Source organism: Nicotiana attenuata, unplaced genomic scaffold, assembly GCF_001879085.1.
Source record: "Nicotiana attenuata strain UT unplaced genomic scaffold, NIATTr2, whole genome shotgun sequence".
Lineage (NCBI taxonomy): Eukaryota > Viridiplantae > Streptophyta > Magnoliopsida > Solanales > Solanaceae > Nicotiana > Nicotiana attenuata.
In genome coordinates this window covers 183,176-198,507 of record NW_017671595.1, presented here as the reverse complement: position 1 = coordinate 198,507, position 15,332 = coordinate 183,176, and the positions used below count along the sequence as shown (strand labels likewise).

General features: G+C 35.8%; 2 protein-coding genes across 6 annotated transcripts; one reads left to right on the top strand and one right to left on the bottom strand.

Moving 5' to 3' along the window:
* Positions 1 to 3,501: 3,501 nt before the first annotated feature.
* On the top strand, positions 3,502 to 8,009 carry LOC109209191 (shaggy-related protein kinase epsilon-like). Its single transcript, XM_019372408.1, has 13 exons — positions 3,502 to 3,808; positions 4,595 to 4,855; positions 4,955 to 5,047; positions 5,150 to 5,209; positions 5,303 to 5,575; positions 5,714 to 5,788; positions 6,000 to 6,056; positions 6,139 to 6,279; positions 6,484 to 6,534; positions 6,640 to 6,735; positions 6,871 to 6,954; positions 7,322 to 7,424; positions 7,503 to 8,009. The coding sequence occupies exons 1-13, from the start codon at positions 3,749 to 3,751 to the stop codon at positions 7,562 to 7,564; spliced, it is 1,416 nt and encodes a 471-aa protein (XP_019227953.1). The 5' UTR covers positions 3,502 to 3,748; the 3' UTR covers positions 7,565 to 8,009.
* Positions 8,010 to 8,481: 472 nt separating this feature from the next.
* Positions 8,482 to 15,136, bottom strand: LOC109209190 (pentatricopeptide repeat-containing protein At4g21065). Of its 5 annotated transcripts, XM_019372405.1 has the most exons (5): positions 12,074 to 15,136; positions 11,748 to 11,986; positions 10,167 to 11,674; positions 9,228 to 9,280; positions 8,484 to 9,123 (listed from the first exon to the last, which is right to left on the bottom strand). In XM_019372405.1, the coding sequence occupies exon 1, from the start codon at positions 14,771 to 14,773 to the stop codon at positions 12,380 to 12,382; it is 2,394 nt and encodes a 797-aa protein (XP_019227950.1). In that variant the 5' UTR covers positions 14,774 to 15,136; the 3' UTR covers positions 8,484 to 9,123; positions 9,228 to 9,280; positions 10,167 to 11,674; positions 11,748 to 11,986; positions 12,074 to 12,379. The 5 variants fall into 5 exon arrangements, with proteins under 5 accessions (XP_019227948.1, XP_019227952.1, XP_019227949.1 ...); XM_019372404.1 differs by having other exon boundaries at positions 8,483 to 9,123; positions 9,228 to 11,674; XM_019372403.1 differs by having other exon boundaries at positions 8,482 to 11,674.
* Positions 15,137 to 15,332: the final 196 nt, after the last annotated feature.

Below are 15,332 nucleotides of genomic sequence, written 5' to 3'. Positions count from 1 at the left end.
TGATAAAACAGTTGAGAAAAGGTTACGTGGAATGAATTATCACTTGTACATCTAGATCCTCGAATAAGATAATATGAACTTGAAGTTCATAAAAGGATAATTCAGTTGCAATATATTGCAAAGCATGCCAGACGCATTTGCTGACCCAAAGAAAGTAACTATATTCTCATTGCAAATGCTCCTATTAAGTCCTAGAAGGACAAAGTCTATGGTACGCTTGAAGCGTATAGACAAGTCGGTTTCAAATAAACTTCTTGATAAAGAAGATGAGCAAATGATCTAAATGATCATAATAAAGGAGGCAAGTGATCTAGAAGATCACATGACATAACACTTCATAAAATCTCATGAGAGATTCAGGTACCTGAATATATGAATGAAGAGATCTCTATGTTATGTCTTTATGAAAAATAAGGAGGTTGGAACCGATATAAAATGTTTGTCGACGACATCTATAATAGCGCTAAATATATATGAGGATCTTAAGTCTAGAGAAACAATTCAAATAGAATTGATTTCATATGAAAGACATGTGGTTTTGGACATGTAGTTCAAACACTTGAAAGTATAAAGTCAATGGTATGTGCAATCAGTTTTCGATATCTTATATGTCTAGTATGACATGAAAACTTGATATGTATCTAAAGTCTATTTATTTGGCTTATATGACTTAACAGTCCCTGAAGGATTTAAATTGCTTAAAGCATATAGAATTAATTGTCATGAAGTACTACATCCTCAGTGCAATTTGTGCAAAAATGTATCTTGCTATAACTATATGCATGATAATATGATAGCAAGAGTTTTCACCTCTATGTGAAGATATTGAACTGACGATTCCAACAAGATCATATGAAGACAATTCACCTCTATCAAGAATGATGATTTCAAGGTGCAATATATACATTCAAGTTAATATGGCTGATTTGTTTATCAAATCTCTACCAAAGATCTTTTGAAGATGGTGCACAAGATTGGAATGCAAATGCTTAAGGATGTGAATTGATGCTCTCATCAGGGGGAGTTAATACGCGTTGTACTCTTTTTCCCTTACAAGGTTTTGTCCCACCGAATTTTCCTTGCAAGGTTTTTAACGAGACAACCAAAAGGCGTATCATTAGATATGTGTACTCTTTTTTCCTTTTCTAGATTTTTTTCCCATTGGGTTTTATTTTAGTTAAGGTTTTAACGAGGCACATTATCTGTTGAATAGACATTCAAGGGGGAGTGTTATAAATAGAATTTTATTTATGGTGAATGTCTATATTTAGAGAGATACTAGGGTTCATTGCTTGGTGGCTAAGTCACCCTCTCCCTATAAATAGAGGGTTTTATTCTATTGTAATTCATGCCAAATCAATAAGAATTCCCTCTCTTTCTCTACTTTTCTCTGCAATACTCTTCTTCTTCTTTTATTGTTTCATAACAAAGATAGTTTATTGAACAAATAATTAAAAATCACTTTGAGCTAGAAAACCTGTACAAGTACGAAAACATTCTGGTCAAAATATTTGATGGTTACCAAGCTAGCATTTGGCCATAGATTTTCAATTGTTTTGAAAAATCTGATTTGGATGAAGTTTGGTTTGAAGATGAATATGTGTTTGGACATAAGTTTTCAAAACATATTTCACTTTTTTTGTTGTTGCAAAAACATAAAACATGACTTGTACCCACAAGTTCTAAAAACTGTCACAAATACCTAACAATACCTTTATCAATAACATTCATTATATTATTGCAAACCATAGTCCTGAACATAAATAAATTTGGTATATCATTTTTATAATAAACTAGTACATAATACACTATCAGATGACCGAGAAGACGAAGCAGCATTGTTACAAAATAATAAATGGTGGGCTCTTTTATAAAATATAAAAGTTTGGTGCAATTTTTAAAAATGTAATGGTGATATTTTGGGCCAAAACTAACTCTTGAACTGGTTTTGGGATTTGAGTTTTTGTTTTGGGAATTTGCCAAAATGTAGATAAAGGCTCCGTTTGGCCATGAGTTTTGTCAAAATAAATTTGGGATTTATTTTCAAAACTCATGTTTGGCCATAAATTTTGCCCATATTTTGGCCAAATCCCAAATTCCAATTTCAAATCCCAAAATCAGCCATTGAGCTGATTTTGGGCCAAAATCCCAAAATTTGGGAATTATATACATGTTTTTCCAAAATAAAGTTGGAAAATATGTTTTGAAAACGTATGTCTAAACACATTTTCATCTTCAAACCAAACTTCACCCAAATCAGATTTTCAAAACAAATTTGGGATCTATGGCCAAACGCTAGCAAAATCTATGGCCAAACATGTATTTGCTAAAAAAACCCCAAATATATTTTGATAAAATCTATGACCAAACGATCCCAAATTTATCACTTATGATTAATTATTACTACCATAAGAAACTTAAATAACTAGGAGTATTCATTTTGGGACACAAGAAGTAACTCATTTACACAATAATAAATTTCCTCTTCCAAGTGGAAAATTCTTTCTATGTTATGTTTGTTCTTAATTGCCATTCTCACCTACAATCGATGCACTCGTAGAAATAGACTAATTCAAAAATTATTTTCAACAATTTTTTTTTTAATAGTTTCAACCAAATTTATTTTCTAAATGGTAGCTAAATGTTTTTCTCTAGATAAATAAAGGTTATTTTGGACACATTGGGACATTGGATCCCCCCTTTTTTCCATGGTTGTCCAAAATTTCCAAAGTAATCCAAAAGAATTCAAAGTCATAAACAAACCGCGAAAAGGATAAGGACTAGTCAAAGTGTTAGACAAAAAGGCCCCCCGCGAATATTCCGCTGGCATAATTATTGTCTCAAATCGCACGCCCCCTCGTAAATCCCTTCTCAAGCTAAGGACATTATTGTCATTTCGATTAATCTCCCGAGTCATCCACCGTTCGATTCACCATGATGTTAGATCCACGGTTCAAAATTAAAGTTTGACTGCAGGTACGAAAAAATATGCAGACAGGAATGATTGGGCCTTTCGGTCATGACTTTGACCAGTTAGATTTTGAATTTTGATTTGAATTTTTAAAGAAGAGAGAGAAAAATAAGATAAATTTACCTTTTCTTGTCTATTTACAATTCCAATCCCAAATTAAAAAAAGGATGCCATTTAATAAAAGTTACTATTACATGTTTTTTATATTTACCTGAAAGTATTACTCCATATACGTATGATTCAAAACGTAATTTTTCAATTTGTAAAAATAAATTACTGCATGTTTTAATTGAAATTAAGGGTTTTTAGAAGGAAAAAAATATATATACAACAACAATAATAACGACCCAATACAATTCCGCTAGTGAAATCTAGGAAGGATAGCGTATACGCAGACATTATTAGTATCCCGAAGGATAGAGAGGTAAGGAAAAAAATATATATGAAAAAGTTAAATTAGAGAAAGGAATACAAATAGTAATTATTTATCATGTTTTTTGGAATTTCTTTTCTCTTTTGGACACAAAAGGAGAGGAGAGGAGAGAGAGAGAGAGAGGAGAAGGGGGCTTTTATTGTATTAGTCATATTTTCACATTTTGGCATATCAAAGTTCAATCATCTCTCTATCTTCTTCCTTTTCTCTCTCTTTCTCTCCACCATTGAAGAAAAATTTTCAGGTGTTTGAGGAAAGAGGAGGAGGAGTTAGTAAAAAAAAAAAAAAACTCTTAAAAATTTGTGGGTAAGCGGTGGTTTTTGGGGCTCTTGGGCGAAGCAGAGATGAATGTCATGCGTCGCCTTAAGAGCATTGCTTCTGGACGTTCCTCCGTTTCAGATCCTGTAATTTTCTATCTCTGCCTTTCTTTTTCTTAGTTTCTCTCAAACGGGTCAAAATAGAGCAAAACAAAGATATATGTTTTATATAATTGAAACTAGCTAGTCTAGGAATTAGGATTCGATTAAATGGTAATCATTTTGTTTTTTGTTTTCTTAGTGCGTCTAAATAGAGGGGAATCGAGTGAAGTGATTTGTATAGAAGGTTGGGAAATTAGAGAAACTAAATGAAAATTTTGGGAATTTACTTTTTTTTTGTTGTTAATTTTCATCTTTGTATTTGTCTAAATATGGTTTGTTTTGATTAGGAATTTGAGAAGGAAGATGTTTACTTTTTGAATTTAGAATTTAAATTCTGTTTTTTTTAGTTTTTTCTTTTGGGGTCGATGGTATTTGTGTTGAATGCTTCTTTATGATTCTTGAGGGGAAAAAAAGAAGCTTTGCAGTGATTTTATTCATCATATTAGCTCTAAATATGTGCGACTAATAATTAAGAAAAAGTTGAGGCTTAACGCTTGCAAGAAGGTAAATGCCATTTGGAGGATCATTTGCTAATTTGACTTTTATTTTGTTTTATGCTTTTTTTTTCTGGGCTGGGTAGGTGAGGGTTGGGAGAGTTGGAATCTTGCACCCCATAGGCCTGCTTACTTTGATAATATCTGACTGTTGTGTCCTAAATTTTGTTAAGATTAACTGAAATGAGATTTATAATGGAAACTTGATTTTTTTTTAAAAAAAGTAGATTTATCATTAATTCATCTAAAGAATGCGATATATTACTGATTTTAACAGGGTGGCGATTCGAGCATAAAGAGGGTGAAGGTTGAGCAAGAAGTAGATCAAAGGGTGGTTGGTGAAACTCAAATGGAAGAGAGATGTACAACTACAGTTCCAAAGGAGGATATGGCTTCCACTTCTAAGGGTACAACTACTGGAAGCACATCAACTATGGATACTAGACCTGAAAATTCGGAGTTTGATGAGCTTCCTAAAGAAATGCATGAAATGAAAATTAAAGACGAAAAAGCTGATAGTCATGAGGATAATTTAAAGGTATCTTCTACGTGTGTACTCTTTCCTGACTAATTTAGTACATAAAGTAGATGTCTTTAAAATTCTGAAAATGTTGCTGATCTATCTTGCATCCCATAGGATATGGAACCTGCTGTTGTTAGCGGTAATGGAACGGAGACTGGTCAGATAATTGTGACTACTGTAAGTGGTCGAAATGGACAACAGAAACAGGTGAACTAGTTGAATATAATTTAATTTCTTATTATCCCCAATATCCTCTTATAGGCTGTTATTTTAGCTCAATTAGAAGTTGACCTCATACTGTTTTCCCAGACATTGTCTTACATGGCGGAGCGTGTGGTTGGTACTGGTTCATTTGGAACTGTATTTCAGGTAAGTTTATATATGTCTATTGAAAAATGCTAGGTTGTTGTTGTCTGGATGACTTTATTGATTCACTCTTCACCCTTTTTATATATATGTCAGGCTAAGTGCTTGGAAACTGGTGAATCTGTTGCTATAAAGAAAGTCTTACAGGATAGAAGATACAAGAACAGAGAACTTCAGATTATGCGCACCCTTGATCATCCTAATGTTGTTAAACTAAGACACTGCTTCTATTCTACCACTGAGAAGAATGAAGTATACCTTAACCTTGTCCTTGAATATGTGTCTGAAACCGTTTACCGAGTTTCAAGGCACTACAGCAGAATGAACCAACACATGCCCATTATATATGTGCAGCTATACACATACCAGGTGAGCTTATTGCTGGATACTTCAATTTTCTTATCAAGGTTGTTTAATTTCAGATTCTTGAAACGCAGATGTATTGCTTGCGAATATTTTGATTTCAGAGATTAATTGAATTCTTTCTCTAAATTATAAATTTTGCAGATATGTCGGGCTCTGAATTACATGCACGGTGTTCTTGGTGTATGCCATCGTGATATTAAACCACAGAATCTTTTGGTGAGCACTCAATTTTCCCTCTGGACATGCTTGTTGCTTTTAGATATCATAGCTCTTCCATGCCAAAATGACTCAAAAAAGTTAATGTAACCCGTGTGTGTGGTTAAGTTGAGTTATATGTCGGATAGTCTGGTACTGCTTGCTTTTCTTCTCCCTTTGCTCCTTCTCCCGTATCTGTCCTGACTATTTGTGGCTTATTCAACTTCTGAAGGTTAATCCACACACACACCAGCTAAAGCTCTGTGATTTTGGGAGTGCAAAGATGTTGGTATGTGATGCTTCTTCTTAACCAAGTTTTCTTCTTCCCTTACAGTTATAAAAGTTCCTAATATTTACCTTTTTTGCTTTAGGTGCCTGGAGAGCCCAACATATCGTACATTTGTTCTCGTTATTATAGGGCCCCTGAATTGATCTTTGGGGCTACGGAGTACACAACTGCAATTGACATGTGGTCTGCTGGTTGTGTTATGGCTGAGCTGCTTCTGGGACAGGTTAGTTTATATTTGTAGCTTAAAGTTTCTGCTTCAGGTGTTCTCGTTTATGGAATTAGATACCTGTAATAGTTTTAAGATATTTTCTTCTGAGCAATCCAATTCCAAAAAGTAAATGATTAAGAAAACTAATGAATAAACAGAAATTTATGTTGGTGACCTTGAATACGTTAGTCTGACAGTTTACTGCTGTACTATTTGTAGCCTCTTTTCCCTGGAGAAAGTGGTGTTGATCAGCTGGTGGAAATCATCAAGGTGTGCAATCAAGGGACTCTAATTGCTAATACTAGGTGGTTTTAACCTCTGTCAATTTGGATGCCTTCTTTAACTAACAGTCTTTTTATACTTGGTGCATGTCAGATTTTGGGGACACCAACTAGAGAGGAGATTAGGTGCATGAATCCAAACTACACGGAGTTCAAGTTTCCCCAGATCAAAGCTCACCCGTGGCACAAGGTTAGTGAAACTTATTAGGTGGATATAACTGATTTTTTTCTCTTTCACCTCATTGTTTCCATGATGAAGTTTGTTGTTCACTCACCCTCACACGAAGCTAGCATGGATCAAATCTAATTAGATTGCAATCTGCAGATATTTCATAAAAGAATGCCTCCTGAAGCAGTAGATCTTGTATCAAGGCTTCTTCAATATTCTCCAACTCTACGTTGTACTGCTGTAAGTTATGAATTTTCCTTTTAGTTTTCAAGAAATTAGGTTACAATGGCATTCTCCCTTTCCACCACCCTTCAAACTTGGTGGTTTATTTGTGTTCTGTTTGAATATATATGAGTCCTCAATTTTATGTGGTTTTATGGCGCATCATTCAGTGCTATGAAACAATTTGGTTTGCTTGCACTTCTTTAATGTGATCTTTCGTGCATGCTTATAAACTTACAAATAGTAAAAGACAGAATTTTTGTTGAAAGTAGTTTTCAGTTATGTTCCTAATGTTGTATTACTGGCTTTAAGTGGTTTAATCCTTTAAACGTGCTTGATGTCTGTTTTCTGGGGGAATTTGAGCATATTTTGTGTTCATTGACAGTTGGAGGCATGTGCACACCCTTTCTTTGATGCTTTAAGGGAAGCAAATGCTTGCTTGCCAAATGGGCGACCTCTGCCACCTCTATTCAACTTTACAGCTCAAGGTGACCTTCAGTTTGGTTTTTCACTTGTACTATCACATGATTTGATGCCTCGATCTGACTATTGTAATTCTCATGCAGAGCTCTCTGGTGCACCTGCTGACCTGCGAAAACGCCTTATTCCAGAACACTTGCGCAAGTGAATTTTGTGAAGACAGTTGCTTAGGCTTTGTAAATGGGTTTTTTTTGAGAGGTTTAGTCGCCTAATCAGTGCACTTTGCTTCAGCAAATGCAGCTGCTATTCTTGGCCCTGGTAATATTTGATGCATTTGAACGCCAACATGGAGCTAGTAACTTGCTAGTTGGTTTTGGAAGGAGGATATGTCAGATACGTCGGTGAATGATCGGAATGTCTCTGTCTATAAACTTATTATGTGTTAAGCATCGAATACTCCCTGCAGTTTTAGATGAGAGTTTTCATCTGTTAATTGATACGTTGTAGCAATATCTAGTTTGTGGGTATTCATAAGATTAATGGGTGCTCCCAAACTGGAGTTATAGATGAATTATTAGGAATTTTTTAATTTTCAAGTAAACCATTTCTTCTCTTCTGGTTGTCAGTGCTAATATATTCACTCCTTCAGTTAATATTTGTACTCTACCAAATGAAGCATTTCCACAAATGAGAAGAAAAAGGAAATGAAATACATGGGCTGTTTAACGAGCATTCCCTAATCATACGTGTTCACAGAATTTATCTATCCACAGATGAACCGCCTGTATTAATACTTAAGTAAATAGTGGATGGATACAGCAAAGTGTCGAATACTAGAGGATAAAACAACTTTTTCTATTACAATGACATATATCGGGTAGCTTTGCTGGTAAAGGTTTAGAAGACATGAGAATTAATTGACTAGTACTTTTTACATCTTTTGAGATTTGAACCCCAGGCTCATGATTATCATGCCATTTCACTTGCTTGGATGGTAGAGGGCAAAATAACTTAGAGGTGTTACTCCGTTTATGAGACTTGAAAATGTTGGCATTAAGGAAATGAGGAACCATTAGTCCATTAAATACGAATCCTTTAAGATTTAGTCGTAGCCACCATTTGGAGAAAATAGATTCGAAGCACTAATTAACAGCAACTACAATCTCTTATGAAAAGTCAGCACCTAAATAGTTTTTAAGTACAGCTTTGTGGTCCTGTGATCACAACAAATTTGAACCAGAGAGATTACATCCCCCATTCAACAAATAAGGACAATTAAGATAGGTCTGTTTACTTATTGACAATTGCATAAGGTCCTTGGCATGTGGTCCGGATGGTTTATGAGCTTGCAACACATACCTATTTGATCTACATAGAGAATACACCACCACAGATATAATCATCACCATCAACAGCGACATTGTGACAATCCAATCAATCCATCAGTAGGCTTTCCTTTTTCTTTCCAATTTTACCTCTTTTTTGTGGTAACCTAATTCTAAATTGCCATGCAACTAGTTGAATCTCCAGGATCAAACAGAAATAGATGTACTTTGAACCTGTAACGCAGTCCCACCAGAATTCCTGGTATTGCTGCCAATGGCTGGTTTCCGCGTCCATCAAGAACATTATCATTTCGCATTTTGTTTCATAAACTCCGTGGGGGATGGTTTCAGGAAATGTGTGTATCTATTTTCCCCCGCTAGTACTCATAATAGGAAAGGCTACAATGACTTCATTGGGAAGGGCTTTGATGTCATGGAGGACCTGGGAATGATGAATATACTATGTTCAGTAACGTGTATTTTTTTATGGTCCATACAACCAAAGGCAGGCAATGAACAAAAGGCTTCATTAGATATTCCACTTACCATATGCTCACAAAAGAGAAACAGGGGACTAGCGGTGGGAAAGCTACAAGTTTCTGCAAGCAAAAAATTGTTATACTTATGCATAAAGGAATAGGAAATTCGTGGACATACTTAAATGAATTATTTATTGGAAATAAAAAAGTATTCATTCAAAATCAGAACATCAATTCATTGTGTCCTAGACATTAAGAGAAAGATAGATTTGAAAGCAAAGATGTCTAGACTTCTGAATATAACCACCGTCCGCTTCACCCAGATGCATCCTTGGAAAGAAAGGGCAAAGGAAAAGTCAGGAATTTCCCATTCAACATGTTGTCTTTCTATATTCTGGCATTGCTGAAGAATCATCAGTTATTAAGAAGCCGTTGGTGCACATCTACCCTTCGCTTCCCAAGCCGCAGGCTCCAATACTTTTTTTGTTTGATCAAATGATATCAGTCAAGAAGATTCTCTTATTTTTTTTTGCTAAAAAATAAAATACATCTTTTAGATCATAAACTTGCAAATATGACCCATTTACTGTTTTTCTTTGGGTCTTCAAAGGAAAATCAATCCATAGGCAATTCAGTGTTACAAATAAGGTGTGTGTTTGCAGAATAACATGTATCACAATATCAGTGACTTTTACAGTAGAATTTATCAAATGATCTCCTAATCAGGTTTAATAATAGACAATAAGAGTATTTCCCCTCAAGACTGCATCACATGCTTCTTTCTGAGAGTAAACAGAAGTCTAGCTGCATAGCTTTTTTCTCCCTTATGATTACAAAAGGCAGCTATCTCAATCTTAAGAAATTTAATGAATCATCTAGTACCCTAGGAAATTCTCAAAAGTTTTCTGATATCCATCCCTTGTCAAAAGGTTTTGACTTTATCAAAAGGCGCTGACATAATCCAAGCAAGGAACTTAGAAATCTTACAAAGATTTCATCAACTTACCACTGCCTGCTGATATTTCTTCCATCAAAACTGTTGTCGATTAATGTCATTTTCATCAAATCTCCCTCCATTAACAGTAAACAGCAAGCAATAACCTGTATAGTTATATGGTTGCTTCACTACAGGACTCTACATTAGGGATAATAAGTAAATTAGAGGAGCCTGCACTGTCAGATGCAGAAGCATTTTTTCACATGGCAACACAACTGAAAGCATCAGCATCATTAGACTGACAGCATTTAGCATATATAAAAAGGAGGAAAATGAGGAAAATCAGGTACTAAGTAACAGGTAAAATAGTAGTTACAGCTACCTAAAGAAAATTCAAACTCAGTTTCTGCTTATGTACCACGAGTATCAAACAGGAAGGTGAAAAAAGATAAGAAAAACACTGAACAAAATGTCTATGTGGCGAAAATTGAAGATTTTGAAAAGGATTAGCCCCCCAAAGAGTGACCTTTTTAACCATCATTTTCATTAAAGAGGAAACAAAACCTAAGTTTTGTCCAGTTATACCAAAGTTTCAACTAGCCAAGGCAACGGAATCAAAGAAAATCCATTAGCTTTACCCAAAGTAAAAACACCTTCACCTTTAGAAATTATATTATACGCCTAGCATGCATCTTTTTTTTTTAAAAAAAAAAGAACTTTCATTCTATACAAATAGCAGTAAACTCCCCAAGACAATGACAAGGCTATGCATTGAACAAATGTCCAATCTTACTCTCAGGGAAACACTAAGATATTCTCAAGCACTAGCATGCACCTATAACACGCTCAGAGTTCTAATCTTAACTGGAAACATCAAGTCAACTCCTTTTCAATCATAGTCTAGGTTTCAGGTACACACTACACTTCATTTAAAAAGCGGAAATCAGCTCCATTGCAAAGGAGTTCAAACAACTAGGTGGACATGGCACTTAAAGGACATAATGGAGCTTCAACAATCATATTCTGTTAGCATATACAAAATTTACTCCTATGCCACAGGTTATTGTAGCTATCCCTATCCCCTATGGCACAGGTGAAAACCAGAGAAATTTTCTTCAGAATCTAGAGGTTTATTTAGAATAGTTACACAAAAATCAGAGATGACCTACCCATGTATATCATGTATTATGTGTGGGTGAATAATTTACCATTACCTCACTGGAAAACCGGCAAGCCAACAGTTCCCATACCCACTGTCAGAATAGTGCAAAACCAAATGCTGTAACCAAACACTAGATATATCTTCTTACCAATAAAAAAAAGGTTGTAAGCAAACACACAGCACTCCATAATTTTTTCAATCAACAAGATCATTCCAGAGTTCTAAAACAGTTTAACACAACCTAAAGTTCCCTGACAGCCCCAGAGTTCTCGAATAGTTTAACACAATCTAAAGTTCCTGACGCCCTACAAGTGCACAGTTTAGGTCCCTATCTAGTTGGAACAAGTGCACGGTTTAGGTTGATAATCTGGTTGGGTAATTTATAGACTGAAAAAGAAGCAGCTCCCTACTTTACCTGCAGATTAGATATCAGAAATTAGGAGAAAATAATAACTCCAAGCAAAATTATTAGTAAGATGGTTTCATACCCGTGTAGGAAAGCTCATCACGTGGTCATGTAGAATGGAGCTTTCTTGAGGACCATCAGACCCTGCTTCATGGAGTTAAAAGTATTTCTCAGAATGAGGAGTAGTTATCTTCCCTGATGCAGGGGAGCGGCAATTGGTGCCTGATGTAGGAGAGTGTTGCGAGAATAGGGACTAGAGAATTGACTCGTGTAAGTATCAGAGAGAAATCAGCTCCAATAATTCCTATCATTTACATTGATCTGCATAAACTTAACCTTTAGTTTCTATTTTCCAATTAATGATCTTCATTCTAGCAATTTATAGATATACAGATGTGAACAGTAAACCTTGTGATGAACTGCACCTCCAATTAATGAAAATTGGATGATCTGATCTTGAAGGGGAGCCTTGGCGAGTAGGCGTAATTGGTAAAATTGCTGCCATGTGACCAGGAGATCACGGGTTTAAGACGTGGAAACAACCTCTTGCAGAAATGCACGGTAAGGCTGCGTACAATAGACCTTTGTGGTCCGGCCCTTCCTACGACCCCACACATGGCGGGAGCTTAGTGAACCGGGCTACCTTTTTCTTGGATGACTGATCTTGCCAAGCCCAAAGGAAACAAGAGCCAAGGAAAGTCAAAAGTACCTTTTCTACCAATAATCCCCACAAGAACATATTCCTTCCTTAAAATGATGAAAACAGTTTGAATCTCGCAAAATAATATGACAACCAAAAACTCCTGACATGAACTTCATCGCATTATGACAGTCACCACATACACGAAGGTTCTTGTAAATCCGAATTGGTACTCCATTTGGCACACAAAGAAGCCCAAAAGCAATAGCCAACTTCTCACTGTGATAAGAAAGACTTCGTTCCCTTCCTTCTTCATTGATATCATGGAGAGAAAAATTCAAGTCTGGCACATATCCAGCTTCCTTAATCAATGTAATAACATCATCAAGTTTTGAGTAAATTTCATCACTCTTTGGATGGCTTCTTCCCTCAGATATAAATGTGTGGACAACTCCATTCATCTCAATCCAACTATAACCAGGCTCTTTATTAACACCCTTCAACTTCATTTTTCTTCTCAGTTTTGCTGCATCTTTCCATTTTCCTGCAGCTGAATAGATATTTGACAACATAACGTAAGGGGCAGCATCTTGTGGTTCTAACTGAAAGAGGGCAATTGATGCTTTCTCTGCTAGATCTGTGCTCCCATGTACTCTACATGCAGCAAGCAACGCTTTCCACACAGTAGCATCAGGTGCAATATCCATTTCATTGACTAATTTCTCAGCCTCCTGTATTTTCCCAGCACGACCCAAAAGATCGATCATACATGCATAGTGGTCAGCGCTTGGTCTTATCCCATAATCTTTCTTCATTGAATCGAAGTACTTCTTTCCATGCTCAACAAGACCTGTATGGCTGCAGGCAAATAATAAGCCAATAAATGTAATAAAGTCGGGTTCTATTCCACTTGCAATCATCTCGTCATAAAATCTCAGAGACTCCTTTCCTTTGCCATTCTGGGCATAAGCCACTATAAGAGCAGTCCAACTGATCACATTACGCATTTGCATTAAGTTGAATATTCTTTTGGCGTCTTCAAGGTACCCACAATTGGCATACATTGTCAAAAGAGAATTATCAACTGATAATGATGCATCAAGGCCAGATTTAATAAAATCCGCATGAACTTGTTGTCCAAGTTCAAGTAGTGCTAATTCTGAGCAAGAACTTAAAACACTAGCAATGATAATTTGGTCTGGTTCAATTTTAGCCATTCTCATCTCACAAAAAAATTTAAGAGCTTCTTCATAAGAGCCATTGTGAGCACAGCCAGTGACGAGTGATGTCCATGAGATTACATCCTTTTCCACCATGTTATTGAAGACACTCACTGCACAAGCTAGTTCTCCCTGTTTAGCATACATATCAATAAGTGCATTGCTTACAAGCTTGTAGCTTTCATATCCAGTTTTAACAACCATGCAATGAAGACATTTCCCATTTTTGACATACTGTATACAAGCAAGAGAATTCAGAACTGAAGGGTAAGTAAACTCATCCACTTCCATATCACTAGCATGCATCCTTTTGAACAAAGACAGTGCTTCCTCTGGAACTCCATGCCTCACACACCCAAGTATCATCGAATTCCAAGAAACTGCATGATCCACCTCCATCAATTCCAATGCCTTCTTAGCACTGTGCAAATCCCCACATTTAGAATACATGTCGATTAACGAGCTTTGAACAAACACATTGGCCTCAAAACCACCCTTGACAATGCAACTATGCACTTGTACCCCAAATCTATTATCATAGAGTGCAGCACAGGAAGTTAAAACACCGGGAAATGTATACTGGTTCGCCTCAATCCCTTCTGAATGCATGTTGCTAAAACACTGAATTGCTCTTAATGCATCACCATTTTGAGAATATCCATTAATCATAGCAGTCCAAGTAACATGATTTTTCCCATGAGACATAATTTGAAAAATACACTCAGCTTCCAAGATGCGCTTAGACTTTGCATACATATCAATAAGGCCAGTCATAACAAAAACATTCACATCAAAACAAGTCTTAATAGCATAGCCATGTATCTGTTCACCTCTTGAAAGCAAACCTTTTATTGCGCACATTCTCAGAATACTTCCCAATGTGAACTGACTGGGTATATGCCCCTCACTTTGCATTTGCCAAAACAATTCAAATCCTTCAATTTCAAAACCATGCTTACAGTATCCACAAATAAGAGAAGACCAAGTAATTGAACTCTTGATTGGGACCTCCTCGAACACTTGTCTTGCTTCAACAAGCCTCCCTACATTGGCATACGCCGCAATCATTGTATTCCATGTAAACTCGTCTTTCTCAGGCATATTATCAAACATCTTTCGAGCTGCATCAGTTTGACCCAGTTTTGACAACTCACTCAAGTTTTTATTTTTATCAACTAAGGAACATTTATGGCCTCGTGTAATCGAACTTGCAAAGGTTTGAATCGTGCGACGAAGTTGCAGAGACATAAATTGACGCAAATAAACCTTTGACCAGAGGTTGAAATGCTGAAAATTTTGCTTCTTAGCATAAAATTTTCATTAGAAAAATAAAATGCAGGATTAAAGACACTTAATTGTTTATAGTATGATTTTTAGAATTGTAATTTTTGGAGTTGCAACATCTAAACTAAAACTTGTGTTATCTTGGTGCAATCAATTTGCTCTCTCCTAACAAAGTCATGGGTATTACCGCATGAATAGAAAAAGAGGAATATTGCAATTTTTTCTTGTGTGTGATAAAAGAATAGGGAACTACTTTACTAATCATAGAGTTTAATGAGTGCTATTGTAACGGATGGTTTGTGCACATTGACATTATATTCTGAGTGCAATTATACGAAGGAATTAATTTTTTTTCTTTTGAATGTTGGTTGGCTGTAAGGTGGCTTTCCCTTTCCCAGTGGGTATTTTTATTCTTTTTTCACATATGATCGTCCAATTTTACAAAAAATTACGTATAAAATTATTTTTTAAAACGATACAATAATACGATCTTATGTTTATATTACTAAAAATGTTAATCTGG

Coding starts and splice junctions, on each gene's coding strand:
- LOC109209191 (XM_019372408.1), top strand. CDS start 3,749: ATGAATGTCATGCGTCGCCTTAAGAGCATTGCTTCTGGACGTTCCTCC. Junction 5,576..5,713: donor TGCAGCTATACACATACCAG/GTGAGCTTATTG, acceptor TAAATTTTGCAG/ATATGTCGGGCTCTGAATTA. Junction 6,736..6,870: donor AAGCTCACCCGTGGCACAAG/GTTAGTGAAACT, acceptor TGCAATCTGCAG/ATATTTCATAAAAGAATGCC.
- LOC109209190 (XM_019372403.1), bottom strand. CDS start 14,773: ATGTCTCTGCAACTTCGTCGCACGATTCAAACCTTTGCAAGTTCGATT.